Source organism: Eurosta solidaginis, chromosome 4 (assembly GCF_040869045.1).
Source record: "Eurosta solidaginis isolate ZX-2024a chromosome 4, ASM4086904v1, whole genome shotgun sequence".
NCBI lineage: Eukaryota > Metazoa > Arthropoda > Insecta > Diptera > Tephritidae > Eurosta > Eurosta solidaginis.
In genome coordinates, this window is record NC_090322.1 from 17,207,554 (window position 1) to 17,223,826 (window position 16,273).

Sequence of the window (16,273 nt, forward strand, 5' to 3'; positions counted from 1 at the left end):
ATAGTAAAATTTTTTTTATCAGTTATTTGTATGCAATATTTTACTTTTGTCAACTCTGTTCAATCGTCATCGTGTCGTGATCGCGGTCGATAAAAAACGAGCAATGATCGGCTGATGGTGGTCCACAAACGCAATGCAAAGGAGTATTGTCAGAGTACTCCAACATGAAGAAAATGGAACACGTAATCCAACAATTTTTGCAGGGTAGTTTGATTCAAAACGATTTAAAGGGCTCCGGCGATTAACAACGAGATTGACTTCCACATGTAAATTAATAATTTTTTTGTTTACTGATAGATGACATTTTACTGTCAAAATATCAATTAACAATTGCAATTCAATTTAGTGCTGTCATAAATTAAGATACGTTACTGAATCGACCTCACAATACAAATGGTGCCAAACGCGCGATCAGTAACGTAATATTTTTTCGTACGATTGCCGTTTAAAAAAATCCTTAGGGTTTTCTTGTGATCTGTATTCCGTGCTAATTAGTCAAGTCGACCGTAGCACGGAACGTGCCTCTGACGATATGTTTCATCTGCACCCAGCTTAAATTAAACATGGTTGGCTCGGAATTTTTTAACAAATATCGATTTTTCCGCTTTTTTACTACCATCACTGGAAAAAACGACGGCCGAAATGAAAGGAAATGAATGCGCAACTGAAATTTAAATAGTTTGTGCAGAGCTTTTATGAAGGTTTACAATGACTTTTATTGTTTGTGAAATTTTAAAATTGTGAATATAATGTAATACCAGATAGGCGAAAGAAAGTTATTAAATTAAAAGTACTGAAACTATGCATTGCCGTGAATTATGATCCAAGATCTACGTTGCTTGCACGCGTAAGGTACGAAAAATGTTAATAGGGGGACTCATGAAAGCATATAAACTTATAAGGTGTAAAATTATATCCATTTACACACGCTGTTATATGAACGCACCTGGTAATATTCTTGATAAACTTAATTGTTTATCAGCTGTATTATTGGCAAACAAAATTTTTTGATTGTTATACAAATTAAAAAATGCCAAGACTGAGTGAAAAATCAAAACTAAAACGTCTTTACTAAGATATACTAGTAAATGACTTGCTGATGTTGGAGATTTCTGATGAAAATGCCTGCTGTAATGTCTGCAAAGTTGCATTCCTTTGAGTTTACCGTGTTTACACAATGAAATCTGCGTGTAAATTTATACAAATTGTGTAAACGATTTTTCATACAAAATTTGACAGCTCGTTTACGCACTAGATAAATTTATACGTTTACACACTTTATGAGGCATTTATAAGGTTACATGAGTCCCCCTAATATTTTGTATACACTTCGTGTTGTAACGTCGTCGCGTCAAGTTCGTTTCCCCACAACTCAACCGCGTGAGTTACGTATAATTCCGCTACTCTACCAAATAAGGTCAATAGCTCGCCAAGTTATATAAGTGCAGAGTCAGCAGCAGACGATATTGACCAATTCATTTTAAAAAACACAAATAAACAAGAGTATTAATATCCGGTCTAAATTAAAGTTGCAAACTGGCAATTCTGGGAATTCTGCTATTCAACAAAATATTAAGTACACAGCTAGTTAATTCTACTTAGTAAGCAATAATATCAATCAGTTAGCAATAAGTATTAATATTATTATCAGCAAAAGGTAAGTTTCATTATTGATGGTAATAAAGTGAAAGTTCAGTTTGATTCAGAGTTACACCCTAGTCAGTCGTGTTGATTTTCTTAAGCGTATTCTGCCTTTGGTTTATATATTCCTTTTTAAAAAGTCCCGCCGCGACTTAAGCAACGAATCTGGCGCAGTCGAAAGTCCTTTTAAAATAAAAAGGATCGGTTACGGAAAACGTTCCCCTTTAAATATATAATACTAATTAACACCCGTATACAATCCTGCGATTCCGTAGTCAACTCAGGAGTTGGCCGGACCCTCTAGGATATAAAATAAATAAAAACAAGTAAGAACGGGACTGCCGAAGACTCCATACCTTTCATGAATGGGGCTGAACAATAATCTTATCCCGTTCGTAATCTCCGAATAATCGGATGTATAAGATAAGAAATATATAGTGAACAGATCTACATACCTTAACGATTTTTAAGATAAATATAAAATAAAAAACAGGTAGGTAATTTGTGTGAGGATGCAAAGTTTCAGGTTTTTTGTGGTCTGCGTGTAAAAACTATGACTACGAATCACGTATTTCAACAATATATGACGTAAACGTAACTATTTGATGAAATTTGATGAATTTTGAAGCTTCTAGCCGTAAAAAGGGGGCAAAAATTAGACTTTATATGGGGTATATAATATATACCACCGATCTCTATGATTTTTTCAGACAACAATATATGCTATATACGTAAGCATATGGTGAAATTTGAAGCGTCTAGCTGTTAAAAAGGGGCAGAAATTGCGCAAAGTTTCTTAACTGAACAATCGGTTGTATGAGATATATATTATATATACCACCGATCTCAACGATTTTTTCAGACAACAATATATGCTATACACGTAAGCATTTGGTGAAATTTGAAGCTTCTAGCTGTTAAAATGGGGAAGAAATTGCGCAAAGTTTCTTATCTGAACAATCGGTTGTATGGGATATATACTATATATACCACCGGTATCTATGATTTTCTCAGACAACAACATATGCTATACACGTAAGCATTTGGTGAAATTTGAACATATCTAAACGATTTTTAAGATAAATATAAAATAAAAAATAGGTAGGCAATCTGTGTGAGGATGCAAAGCTTCACGTTTTTTGTGGTCTGCATGTAAAAACTATGACTACGAATCACGTATTTCAAAAATATATGACGTAAACGTAACTATTTGATGAAATTTGATGAATTTTGAAGCTTCTAGCCGTAAAAAAGGGGTCAAAATGACAGTTTATATGAAGTATAAAATATATATACCACCGATCTCTATGATTTTTTCAGACAACAATATATGCTATATACGTAAGCATTTTGTGAAATTTGAAGCTTCTAGCTGTTAAAACGGGGCAGAAAGATACTATGTATACCACCGATCTCAATGATTTTTTCAGACATCAATATATGCTATACACGTAAGCATTTGGTGAAATTTGAAGCTTCTAGCTGTTAAAATGGGGCCGAAATCGTAAAAAAAATATATATATACTATATATATTGTCACGGATATTAGCATCACTAAGTTATCCCATCACTAAAGCGATCTAAGGCCACGATAAGCAGTATTTATGTCAATAATCAAATCATGTATACACATATATAAGGCAGCCGAAATAAGTCACACACAGATGCATTTACTTATACGCCTATGTATGCGCGAGACTGTAAACTACAAACATTCACATCAATAATTCAATCATTATGTATCTACATAAACGAATAAATAAGTGCGTCTACACATATGTACGTATACGAGCAGCGGAGCGGCAATGCACAAACACATGCATATATCTTATCTGAGTTGTCACAAGAGAGAGCAATAACTAGAAAGTTCTGGAAATCGAAGAGCCTAGAAGTATGCAGTGTAAACTATAAAAGCGGGGCAGGCGAGTAAGAAGTAATTCAGTTTGATTTGAGATTTGGATTAAGCGCTATCTAGCGAGCTATAGGAGAGTTTCATTTGAGCTGTCAATCAGTTTGGTTATTAAGTAAGCTATTCGTTGCAAAGTACGGGTGTTATTGTGAAGTACTTGAATAAAGGCCATTTTGCATTATTACATATTGGAGTTATTTATTCAACAGTTTAGCGATACGAACTTAGCAGAGGGTTGCAAATAAGAGGATTTGCAGCAAATTCGTTACAATATATACTATATATACCATCATATATATATTATATATATCACCGATCTCTATGATTTTTTGACAAAACAATACATACTATATACGTAAGCAATCGGTGAAATTTGAAGCTTATAGCTGTTAAAATGGGGTAGAAATTGCGAAAAGTTTCTTATCTGAACAATAGGTTGTATGAGATATATACTATATATACAACCGATGTCTATGATTTTTTCAGACAACAATATATGCTATATACGTAAGCAATCAGTGAAATTTGAAGCTTATAGCTGTTAAAATGGGGTAGAAATTGCGAAAAGTTTCTTATCTGAACAATCGGTTGTATGAGATATATACTATATATACAACCGATCTCTATGATTTTTTCAGACAACAATATATGCTATATACGTAAGCAACCGGTGAAATTTGAAGCTTATAGCTGTTAAAATGGGGTAGAAATTGCGAAAAGTTTCTTATCTGAACAATCGGTTGTATGAGATATATACTTTATATACAACCGATCTCTTTGATTTTTTCAGACAACAATATATGCTATATACGTAAGTATTCGGTGAAATTTGAAGCTTCTAGCTGTTAAAATGGGGCTAAAATTTGCGAAAATATATATATATATATATACACTATATACACCACCATATATATACTATATATACCACCGATCTTTATGATTTTTTCAGACAACAATATATGATATATATGTAAGCATTCGTTGAAATTTGAAGCCTCTAGCTCTTAAAATAGGGCAGTAATTACGAAAAGTTCCTTATCTGAACAATCGGTTGTGGGGGATATATACTATATATACGACCGATCTCATAAATTTTTTCAGGCAACAATATGTGCAATATACGAAAGTATATGGTGAAGTTTGAAGCTTCAATCTGTTAAATTGGGTAAGATATTACAAAAATCCTCTTTTTCTGAAAAATCGGTTGTATGGAGGATATATGCTATAGTGGTCCGATCCGGTCGGTTCCGACAAATGTCTAATCGGACACCCAAATACACCCGCTCACCAAATTTTATCAAGATATCTCAAAAATTGAGGGACTAGTTTGCATACAAACAGACAGACGGACAGACGGACATGGCTAAATCAACTCAGCTCTTCAACCTGATTATTTCGGTATACTTAATGGTGGGTCTATCTATTTTCCTTTAAGGACTTACAATTTTCGGTTTCGTGACGAAATTAATATACCATTTCATTTTCATGAAAGGTGATCACAATAAACTTGTTGAACACCACCCACAAAAGATTGAAATAAATGGCAGTGCAGTGATCACAATAAACTTGTAGAACACCACCCACAAAATATTGAAATAAGTGGCAGTGAAGTGAACGCAACAGGATTGCAGTGCACCACCCACAAATAGCGGACATAAATAAAAAGTGAGAGTGCAAAAAAAAAAAAAAAAATAGGCACAGCAAGGCAACGAGAATACGACTTAAGAAGGGTAATGGCTCAGGATCCAGCTCAACTAATTGATGTAAACCTGGTGGAAGAGCTGGCCAGGCGAGAACAGCAAATAGAGCAGCTTAGAAATGCCTATATTGAGTTGCAACAACAACGGCAACCTCAAAGACAGACAGCGGACCAGCACCGAATTGATAGACTATTTAAAAGCATCAACCAACTTCCTATATTCACCGGCCAAGGCGATGTAACAGTGAATTCATTCTTCTGCAGTACGGAATATTTACTATCAACAATCAACGATGAAGAACTGAAAAAGGAGGCAGTAAGGACAATTTTTTATAAAATTGTTCAAGGCGAAGCAAAAAATGTCATCATTAACATACCTCAACCGGACAACTGGGGGATGATAAAGGACATATTAAAAATGAGGTTCAAACCTGACACGGAGCCGCATGAAATATACCGGAAAGTAACTAACCTGCGGGTAAATACGGTGAGTGAACTAGCGGTAGAATTACAAAATATAAAATATAAGGCAGATGAATTGATTGTGTATTATAGAGGAGGACAAGGTATCGACCTCACCAATATCGAAAGTTTGTTAGTAAATACGTCAAAAGAGATGACACAGGGTACCTTGTTAGATAAAATATACGAGTGTACACAATTAGGGGAGATAATAAAAATTATGAACCATAGAAGATTTGAGGATACATTCATACGACCAGAATACAGGAAAATAAATAGAAGAGATGAAAGGTCAAGCTACAGGGAATGGACAAGGAAGAATCTAAATACAGACCGATACGACTACCAAAAACCTCAATATACTACTGATAAAAATACAGGATATCACGACAAAACTTCAGGACAAGTAAGACAGAATTTTAATCAAAATACTTATCACAGGCAAGCTAGCTCAGGGCAAAACAGGCCACCCCACCAATATTCAAACCAAAATAAAAACAATGTCTTACCAAAGAAGGCAGGGACCTTCAAATAATCCCAAATCTCGGGAAATTCAGGACAACTTCACAGGTTCCCAAAGGTAGGAAACCCTAGGCTAAATTCCGGCCAAAATCGCTGGAATCAACCTAGGCAAGACCGAGAGGAACCGATGGAAGTTGACAATATAAATAAAGAAAAACAAGAAGATTTTGTTGAATTAAATTCATGCGAATGTTGCAGAAATCAGGACAATAAAACCTAGTTAATGATGAAGAGCAAAATTTTTTCGAGGGACCAGCTCGGACTGTCTTCCCACCATAACTTTAACGTTTAAAAAGAAAAAATTTAAAGCTCTCATAGATACTGGGGTAAGCATAAGCTTAATTGACATTAGTATAAATGATTTCAAAAGAATTTTATTAAAAAAAGCTATTACATTTAGCACAATAACTAAAAGCGATGTTATTAAATATGAGGTGCTTACAGATGCACCTAAAGAATTCAATCTTCCACATTATGCAGAAATAAGATGGAAAATGACTCAGCTAAGAGGTCGAAAGTATAGTTTCATTATAGGCATTGACTTACTTAACTGTTTCAACACAACAATAAATTTGGTGGATGGTTGTATAATGCTAAATAAAAGAACCACCTATTTTGAGAGTAATCCGTATACCAATTTAGAAATTCATGCATTAGAAGCAAAATAATTCGATTGGGGTAGAATTAATATGAATCATCTTAACAAGGAAGAAAAAGAAGAAGTAGTAAAAATCGTAAAAAGATTTAAAAATTTATTTTTTAAAGAAGGAGATCAATTAACCAGCACTACGAAGGTAGTACACGAAATCAGGACAACGACAAATGAGCAAATAAACAGTAAGTTATATAGATATCCTCCACAACATGAAGTAGAAGTACGAAGGCAAATAAAGGAAATGGAAGACCAAGGGATTATTAGGAAAAGTCGCTCCCGATATTCCAGTCCTTTAATTGTAGTACCAAAAAAAATCGACAACTCGGGAGAAAGGAAATATAGAATTGTGATAAATTACAGAAAACTGAACGAAGTAACAATAGATGACAAATTTCCTCTTCCTAATATTAATTCAATTTTGGACAAACTGGGTAAAGCACAATACTTTACAACATTAGATCTAGCCAAAGGTTATCACCAAATCTTAATAAGAGAACAAGATAGAGAGAAAACGGCGTTTGCAACACCTCACGGGTTGTATGAATTTATTAGAATGCCATTTGGATTGAAAAATGCCCCGGCAACATTTCAACGTCTAATGAATGAAACTCTAAGAGAATTCATCAATAAATGTGTGGTGTACTTAGATGACATTTTGATATTTAGTACATCCCTTCAGGAGCATGTAAGGACAATAACAGAAATTTTTAAGGTGCTAGAAAGAGCAAATTTAAAGGTTCAAATGGACAAATGTAATTTCATGAAAAAAGAAACTGAATTTTTGGGGCACATTTTAACAGAAAATGGCTTAAAACCAAATCCGGATAAAATAAAGGTAATAGAAGCGTTACAGTTACCTAAAACGGAGAAACAAATAAAAAGTTTCCTAGGAGTGACAGGTTACTACCGGAAATTTATAAAAGACTACGCACGAGTAGCACATCCTATAACAAAATACTTAAAGAAAAACGTAAAGATCAATACTAAGGATCCAACTTATATAGAAGCATTCGAAAAATTGAAAATACTAATTAGTTCTCACCCAATTTTGAGATATCCTAATTTTGATAAACCATTTACTCTAACTACTGATGCGTCGAACTATGCAATCGGTGCTGTTTTGTCACAAGAAGGACATCCGATATGCTATATTTCCAGAACACTAAATGACGAAAAAAATTACTCTGCTACAGATAAAGAATTTCTAGCGATTTTATGGAGTGTTAATTATTTACGACCATACCTTTACGGAAGAAAGTTTATAATTTTTACAGACCATTAGCCAATAAAATACCTGCATGCTAAATATAAAGGAAAGGACATGTCACCTAGACATCAACGATGGCTTCTAAAATTAGGAGAGTATCAGTTCAACATAGAATACTTAAAAGGGAAATAAAATCAAGTAGCAGGTTTTTTGAGTAGAATAGATAATGAAGTTGACAAAATGGAAAATGTGAAAGAAATTGATAAATGTAGGGATTTACAATAGTCAAGGATATGAAAATTGATTCGGAAACGATAAATAACCTAGAAGATGAGATGATGGCTACAATGCATTCAGCCGTAGAAAATCTTCAAGATCATTTTTTTATCAAAGAAGAAATTGTAAACAAATATAAAACACAAATTATTTTAACTAATAGCAAGATCGAAGAAATGAAACAGTTACATGGAAAAAGAATAATTTTTATAGCGGAAAGCGATTTTAATACAATGGGAGAAATCTTTGGAAAGTATATCACCAAAGCACCAGTTGGAATATACTCAGAACTTACCGATACGAAATATAACATTGTCCAACAGAAGTTAAGGGAAATGTTTTCAGATGACAATCAATTAAAATTCTATAAATGTACAATGAGTGCGAGGGACATTGAAACAGAGGTAGAGGCAGTGAAACTGATATCACTGTACCATGTAAAAGAGAGTATGCATTCAGGCATCCAGGAGACATATAATAAAATTAAAGAAAAAATTTATTTTCCAAAGTTAATGGAATTGGTACAAATAGTCATTAACCAATGTGACATTTGTAAAGAAGTTAAGTATGATCGAAATCCCATCAAACCTAAATTTATTTACACTGAAACACCATCGGATATAAATCAAGTAATACATATAGACACTTACGTTATAAAGCGGTTTCATTTTCTAACAATAATAGACAAATTCTCCAAATTTGGAGCAGTATATGCCTTAACAGATAGAAATCACATTACAATAATTGAACAGTTAGAAAATCATTTTTCGAAAATAGGCAAACCAGAGAAAATAATCGCGGATAATGAATTCAAAAGCGTACGTTTGAAGGAACTTTTAGATCAAGAAGGAATCGAACTACGCCTGACGAAACCTAATAGCCACACAGGAAATGCAGATATTGAAAGAATGCACAACTCTGTGGCTGAGATATTTAGGATAATATATTATTTGAACAAGAAATTACCAATCAATCAAATTATGCAAACATCAATAAGAACTTATAATGAAAGATATCATTCAACAATAAAATGTATCCCAGTAGAAGTACAAAATGGCAAAATTAGTAAAGAAAAAGTTAGACAAAATATGGAGTTATCTAAGGGAAAATTTATCCATAAACTTAACAAGAAACGAGAAAGCTACGTAGAAACTAGGAGAAGAGGCTTTATAAAAAATTATAAAGCATTAAGGCACAAGGAACAACCAAAATATAAGAAGAAAAGTCTCAAGGGTATTCATCCATGTAATATTAAAAGACCTCTTAAATTTACAGATAATAATGATGATAATATTGATGATACAATGGGCGTCTAAATCCTATTGTGAGATCGTCGTGACTAAAATTAAGGATCAGTCAGAATTTACAAACATTCAATTTAAAACGCAAGAAATCGTGAAAGACACTGAAATTATCTTACACATGATTAATATAACTAGGATAGAAGACATTTTAAACAAAATTACGGACAACGTAGTATCAACGAAAGCAAAATACAAAGACCTCTTATTACTCGAAATAGAAGACACAAGGAGCAAATTACTAACGCTAAGACCGAAAAACAAACGACACAAACGAGGGCTGATAAATGCAGGCGGTACCTCATCAAAATGGATATTTGGTACGATGGACGACGAGGATAGACAGGATATAAAAAATCACCTCTTACAAACAGGAGAAAAAATTAATAAACATGTCCTTATAAACGATTATTTTAGCAGCACCCTAGAACAGATTAACGAGATTATAAATAACGATAAAATTAAAATAGAAAAAGGACTCAACCTTATACAAAAATCACTTGATGAGGAATATGAAAGAAGTTTATATTTAGAGCAATTAACAAAAATTCAACTGCTGAAAACTAGAATGGAACAGATACTTGATAGCGTAGTGGCAGCCAAGTACAAGTTAATACACCCTAATATCTTAACAAGTAATGAAATAATGAAGTATGATATTGACTACGATAAGCTAAAATACCTAAAATCTGGAACAGTATTTTTTAATAATACATTTCTAATACTTAGTATAAAAATACCTGTAACTTTTGTAAATGTTCAAGTTAGATACATTATACCAATACCAAACGATTCCTATCATGAGATTGACTACGAAATCGAAGAAATTTTTGAATACAACAACAAAACGTATAAATTTTGAAGAAAATAAACAGCTAGGAAAATTAAAGCCAAGCACACATTGTATTTTAAACTCAAATTGCCAATTTACTAAAAACAAAGAGCTAGAAATAATAGAAATTGATATAGATACAATTCTTATTAAGAATGCCCGAAACTTATTAATAAATCAAACTTGTACAGAAAACACAGTTATTCTAGTAGAAAATAATTTGTTACAATATACGAACTGTTCACTAAAAATAAATGATTATTATTTTCCAAATTCAAAAGAAAATATTGAAGAAAAAACGATATACATTCAAAATGAAATGATACGCAATTTTACAGAAAAAATAACTTTAACGGATGTCATTAAACTTAATAAAATAAATTTACGGAGTATTGTCAGCTTGTATAACCATAGCAAAGTTTCATATGTATGCATCGTAAGCATAATTATTATAATAATAATGGTTGTAATATTTTCAATTTTTAAACATAATAAAGTAATTATAAAATTAAATAGTAGAATTCAGGAGAATTCCAATCTAAAAGGGAGGGTAGTTACGTATAATTCCTTTACTCTACCAAATAAGGTCAATAGCTCGCCAAGTTATATAAGTGCAGAGTCAGCAGCAGACGATATTGACCAATTCATTTTAAAAATCGCAAATAAACAAAAGTATTAATATCCGGTCTAAATTAAAGTTGCAAACTGGCAATTCTGGAAATTCTGCTATTTAACAAAATATTAAGTACACAGCTAGTTAATTCTACTTAGTAAGCAATAATATCATTCAGTTAGCAATAAGTATTAATATTAAAAAAAAATAAATGTAAGGCGCGATAACCTCCGAAGAGATCTAAGGCCGAGCTTCTCTTCCAATTTGCGTCGTGCTCCTCTTGATTTTTCCCTACAAATTGGCCGGACGGGACCTACATGTTTTATGCCGACTCCGAACGGCATCTGCAAGGCAGATGAGTTTTCACTGAGAGCTTTTCATGGCAGAAATACAATTGGAGCGCTTGCCAGACACTGCCGAGGGGCGACCCCGCTTAGAAAAATTTTCTTCTAATTGAAAAATCTTATTTCTAAAATTTTGATGTTGCTTTGCCCGGGAGTTGAACCCAGGGCATACGGCGTGATAGGCGGAGCACGCTACCATCACACCACGGTGGCGTATTAATATTATTATCAGCAAATTGTAAGTTTCATTATTGATGGTTATAAAGTGAAAGTTCAGTTTGATTCAGAGTTACACCCTAGTCAGTCGTGTTGATTTTCTTAAGCGTATTCTGCCTTTGGTTTATATATTCCTTTTTAAAAAGTCCCGCCGCGACTTAAGCAACGAATCTCGTGCTATAAAAGGACGCTATTCATGCGGTTGACAACAAAATGGCAGATAGTGAGGGAATCGAAATGACAATAAAATATTAAAAATAGTTGAAAAACTTAAAATTTATCGTACTTGGAGTAAACCATTAAATCTAAATATAATTCATCGTACTTGGAGTAAACCATTAAATCTAAATATATAATAACCTTAATTACGCAGAAACCTACGCACATGGTTCTGGCCTTAGTGTATTACCTGTGCGTTGGTGGAGCAACTGTACAATTTAAAGACATTAAAATTTGAATATATAACATGGTGTTATGGATTAATACCAATGGAGGGATAACCTGGTGTTTTATAAGCTTAAGCTTTTACCAAGAAACTAATAATCCAAAAAAAAAAAAAAATATATTTTGTATACTTATTTATAATAATTTGGGCTCAAAATTATGCCAATTGAGTAGGAAAAGCTATAAATTGCCCTGGCAACCCCTTGAAAGGGTTGCGCTTCACAACCTTGAATCCTTTAGGTATTTTATTCGTCTCTTAGCGAAAATATATTGCCAGATGTAAATTTTATAAAAATTTAAAGGTATTAGTTAAATTATTTAACTTTTGTATTATGTTAATTTTAAATACCATTTTTCCTTTATACTATTATTCCTGGACTTACAGTTACTATCAAATCTGACTTAATTAGCTTATTTTATTATTATAATTGTAATGTATTTTGGCTGTACTATAGAGGATCTAAGATACTCTTGTACTCATATATCTTCTCAAGAAATGAATGAATAAAAAATTAGCCTATGGAATTTGGTCAACCTGATGACTAAGCTAAAATTCGGGGCATTTGAAAATATATAAAAAGAAATAAAAAAAAACGGTAATAGTCTAGTTGAGGGGTCGACTGCTAATACGCTACTAAAAATATCGAGAGAGGTGTCAAAACACGCGTATTAATCTCGAGAACAATAATCCGATGGCGGAAAAGAAAAATTGTATCTATGTCCGGAGATATTTGCAGTTGAAGTTGGCGATTTGCATGTGGTTGTTGTTGTATTCGTACCCACAAAAAAATTTGTGCATCACCGTGGCGGTAGCCACGGTTATACCACACACCCGGACTTGGCACGGCGTAGCCCAGGGTTATTTTTTATAAGCGCGGCCGAAGGCCGCCAACTCAGAAAGGTGTTCTGCGCAAAAATACTATGGATCCCACCCCCGGTTTCGGAGGTACCCGCGGGTTTTTCATTAATATCTTTTGAACGAGTTAATATTTTTATTTTCCGCCTTCGGATTATTAATACTGATGTCAAGACGCGTCGTTTGACACCTCTCTCGATATTTTTGGTAGCGTATTAGCAGTCGACCCCTCAACTAGACTATTACCAAAAAAACACTATTCTTATTACATTTTCAGATTATGGATTATATATTCTTCTTAGCTAGTTCTAATTGAAATTTAGCTTCATCTTCTTTTAGGGCTTTCATATTTCGCTCACGTGTTTCCGGATCATCGTTTTTATGCGTAGTGAAGTGGTTACGTAATTCTGAAGCTAAGCGGAATGCGAACGGGCATAGTTCACATTTATAAACATTGTCGCCTACATGAGTACGTAAGTGTTTAACTAGATCTCCACTCTGTGTATAAGCGCGCACGCAGTATTTGCAATTATATGGTTTTTCGCCGGTATGAGTGCGCATGTGACGGCGCAGATGTTCGATACGAGTAAAGCTGTTTCAGAAAGAAAAGTTGGTAAAAATTTAACTTTCGAAAATTTAAATGCAAACATACCGCTTTTCACAAAAATCACATTTATGGGGCTTTTCACCACTATGACTCATTTTATGTCGTTTTAGTTGGTCCGATTTGCCAAAACTTTTGCTACAAATATCGCAAATGTGCCGTTTAATGCCCTCGTGTATTAATTTGTGTTTGGACACATTATTGCTACAGCGAAATCTTAGCGGACAGTAGGGGCATTCGTATAGCTTATCTTCTCCATGACGTAAGCGATGTTGCTTAAGGGTACTTTGATAAAAAATAACCAAAAATATAATTTACCATTTATACGCATAAAAATATGATTTAAAGGTTTATATGTACCCTTCTTCAATGAATGATTTGCCACACTCTGGGCATAAGTACGGCCGCTCACCTGTGTGTGTACGTTCATGAACCTTGAGCGACCCAGTATCTCTAAAACCTATAAATTAACATTCATTTCATTCTACATAGATTTGAACTTTAATAGTAAGCCCTTACGCTTGTTGCAGAAATTACATGAATGTTGCTTTATTGGCTGTGGTTTGTCTGTAGAATGTTGCACCCTTTTATGATTCACTAAATTATGTCGTTTACTGTATATTTTTCCACACAAATCACAATCAAGCCTTTGTTTACAGTTGTCCCTGTTCTCTTTTTTCTGTGACATTTCCCCAGGATGCCGTATCCTTAAATGCCTCGCTAATGTACGCCGTGTACTGTACGCCTTGCCACATAAATCACAGACATGCCAATACATCTTACTATCTGCTTTCTCATTATGTACCAATTGATGATTAAATAGCGATTCCGCTTTGTGAAAACGACGATTGCAAATATCACATTTATAGAGATAATACTCGAATTTTTGATTGGGCCGGATATCCAATTTGATTTGATCATCGGCGTTATGACGCTTCAAGTGGCTTTGCAAATAGCTCCGTTCCTTGAAGGATTTATTGCATAGTGGACACATATATTGGGACCAGCTACAGAATATAATGTATAAAGAAGTAGAATGTACACATGTGTGGATGGCACTTACTTCAAGTTTAAATCTGGCTCCTCTAACTTGCTTTTCACAGATAGTGTTGAGTGGATTGTGTCTAAGTCGCTCAATTCACCATTGGTTTCATCAGCTTCAACCGACTCATTTTTAAGCAATTCGATTTGCGAATAATTAAAATGTTCAATTTTTTTTTCGATACATTGTAACGGGTCCGAGTCAGTTTTTTGTTGTACATCTTCGGGATTATTTGCCTGTCCTCCAGCCTCTTGAACTTGTTCTTGTATTGAAACATTTGGTAAAGGCAGATATACTTCCCTAAATTTATGAGTAGACAGACATGATTCTTGTTTGCTTGTTCCAAACTCTGTCACCGACATTTTTAACTCTACCCTCTTTTTTGAAAATAAATCGCGCATCCTTTCGTTGGATTGTATGCACATTTTTTGAAACCGATACAAACTTAGCAATTGCTGCAGGCACTTACGGCAAATTTTCGTTGGCAGCTCGTCCCTTACCTGAATTTGCATTTGCGGGACTGTGTAGGATATCATATCAGCAATACACAAAGTGCTATAGTCTTCAATTTTGTCGAAGATGAATTGCCATTGTTGTGCTTTAGAGTTGGCGTTCAGTTCATTCATACACGTTCGACACAGATAATCGAAACATTGCTTACTGGTAAAATTCATATTAGTTATGTACATGCACTTTTAAATATTATTTTATACAGAAAAAATGTACACTATGCTCGCCAGTATCCTATAGTTATATGAGGTCCACATGGTAGCAAACTGACAATCTTACTTAACTAGCGCTTAACCTTCTAAGCGGTTATGTTCGATCAATCAGGCGCGCCAGTCGCTTCTTCGTTAACTGGTGACAATTGGTCACACCATGGCGGAACGATACAAGGTGGCATGGTGACATACCTACAAACATAAATAAAAGTTCCATGTACTTTGTTTTTGTAAATTCGATGGACAAATGTCAAATTCGTACTGCGCCGGAAGTTGATGTATCAAACCAAATAAAAAAAGTTTATAATCAGCTGTCCCGTGCTGCCACCTTGTATCGTTACGTCATGGGTCACGCCAAGCAAATTTAAATCGTTGGCTTTATGCTCCATAGTGTACAAGTACAAGTGTGTTGACTTATCTGTCAAGCATTCTGACAGGCACTCGCTGGATTCGGAGTGACAGCGAATTCAAAATGGATACCATTACCGAGTGCGCCGAATGATTGAAAAATTGAAAAAGTCGATACGATTGGTAGTCAAAAATGTTGTCGTTGAGACCAAAAATGCGACTCTAGACCTGAGATTTCCATCAGGTGAGCGAGGCTGTTTGTATTTTTGACGTTTATCGCTTAGTGAACACACTTGGTATAGGTACACTATGTTATGCTCCATTTGTGCACCCTAAACGATTTCGGGTTACACATAAATTTTTTTAAATGAAATATGGTGGAGAAATTAGTGAACTGTTTCTTTTATAAAAGCTACCACAACCATAAAATTGTTAATTATAGTTCTCAAGTATTTTGTTGTTACAGTCTAGGCATTTTCATCCCAATATCGAAAAAAAAAATCACAAAACTCAACTTTTCAATAGAATTGCATGCTTGGTCTGGAGTTAAAGCATATTAAATGCGTTTTTTTACTACCAT

The 16,273-nt window shown here is 34.0% G+C and overlaps 1 protein-coding gene across 4 annotated transcripts in view; it reads right to left on the reverse strand.

Annotated features, from left to right (window-relative positions):
- Window positions 1-15,458, reverse strand: part of LOC137249169 (zinc finger protein ZFP2-like) — a 32,678-nt gene extending 17,220 nt beyond the window's left edge. For 2 of the 4 annotated variants that reach the window (XM_067780459.1, XM_067780458.1), the window contains exons 1-5: window positions 14,645-15,458; window positions 14,101-14,588; window positions 13,942-14,041; window positions 13,630-13,866; window positions 13,337-13,569 (exon numbers count right to left, since the gene is read on the reverse strand). In XM_067780459.1, coding sequence (XP_067636560.1) covers window positions 13,337-13,569; window positions 13,630-13,866; window positions 13,942-14,041; window positions 14,101-14,588; window positions 14,645-15,312 — 1,726 coding nt within the window. In that variant the 5' untranslated portion in view covers window positions 15,313-15,458. Of the gene's footprint in view, window positions 1-13,236; window positions 13,570-13,629; window positions 13,867-13,941; window positions 14,042-14,100; window positions 14,589-14,644 lie in introns of those variants that run through there. The other 2 variants (XM_067780462.1, XM_067780460.1) reach the window with 2 other exon arrangements.
- Window positions 15,459-16,273: the final 815 nt, after the last annotated feature.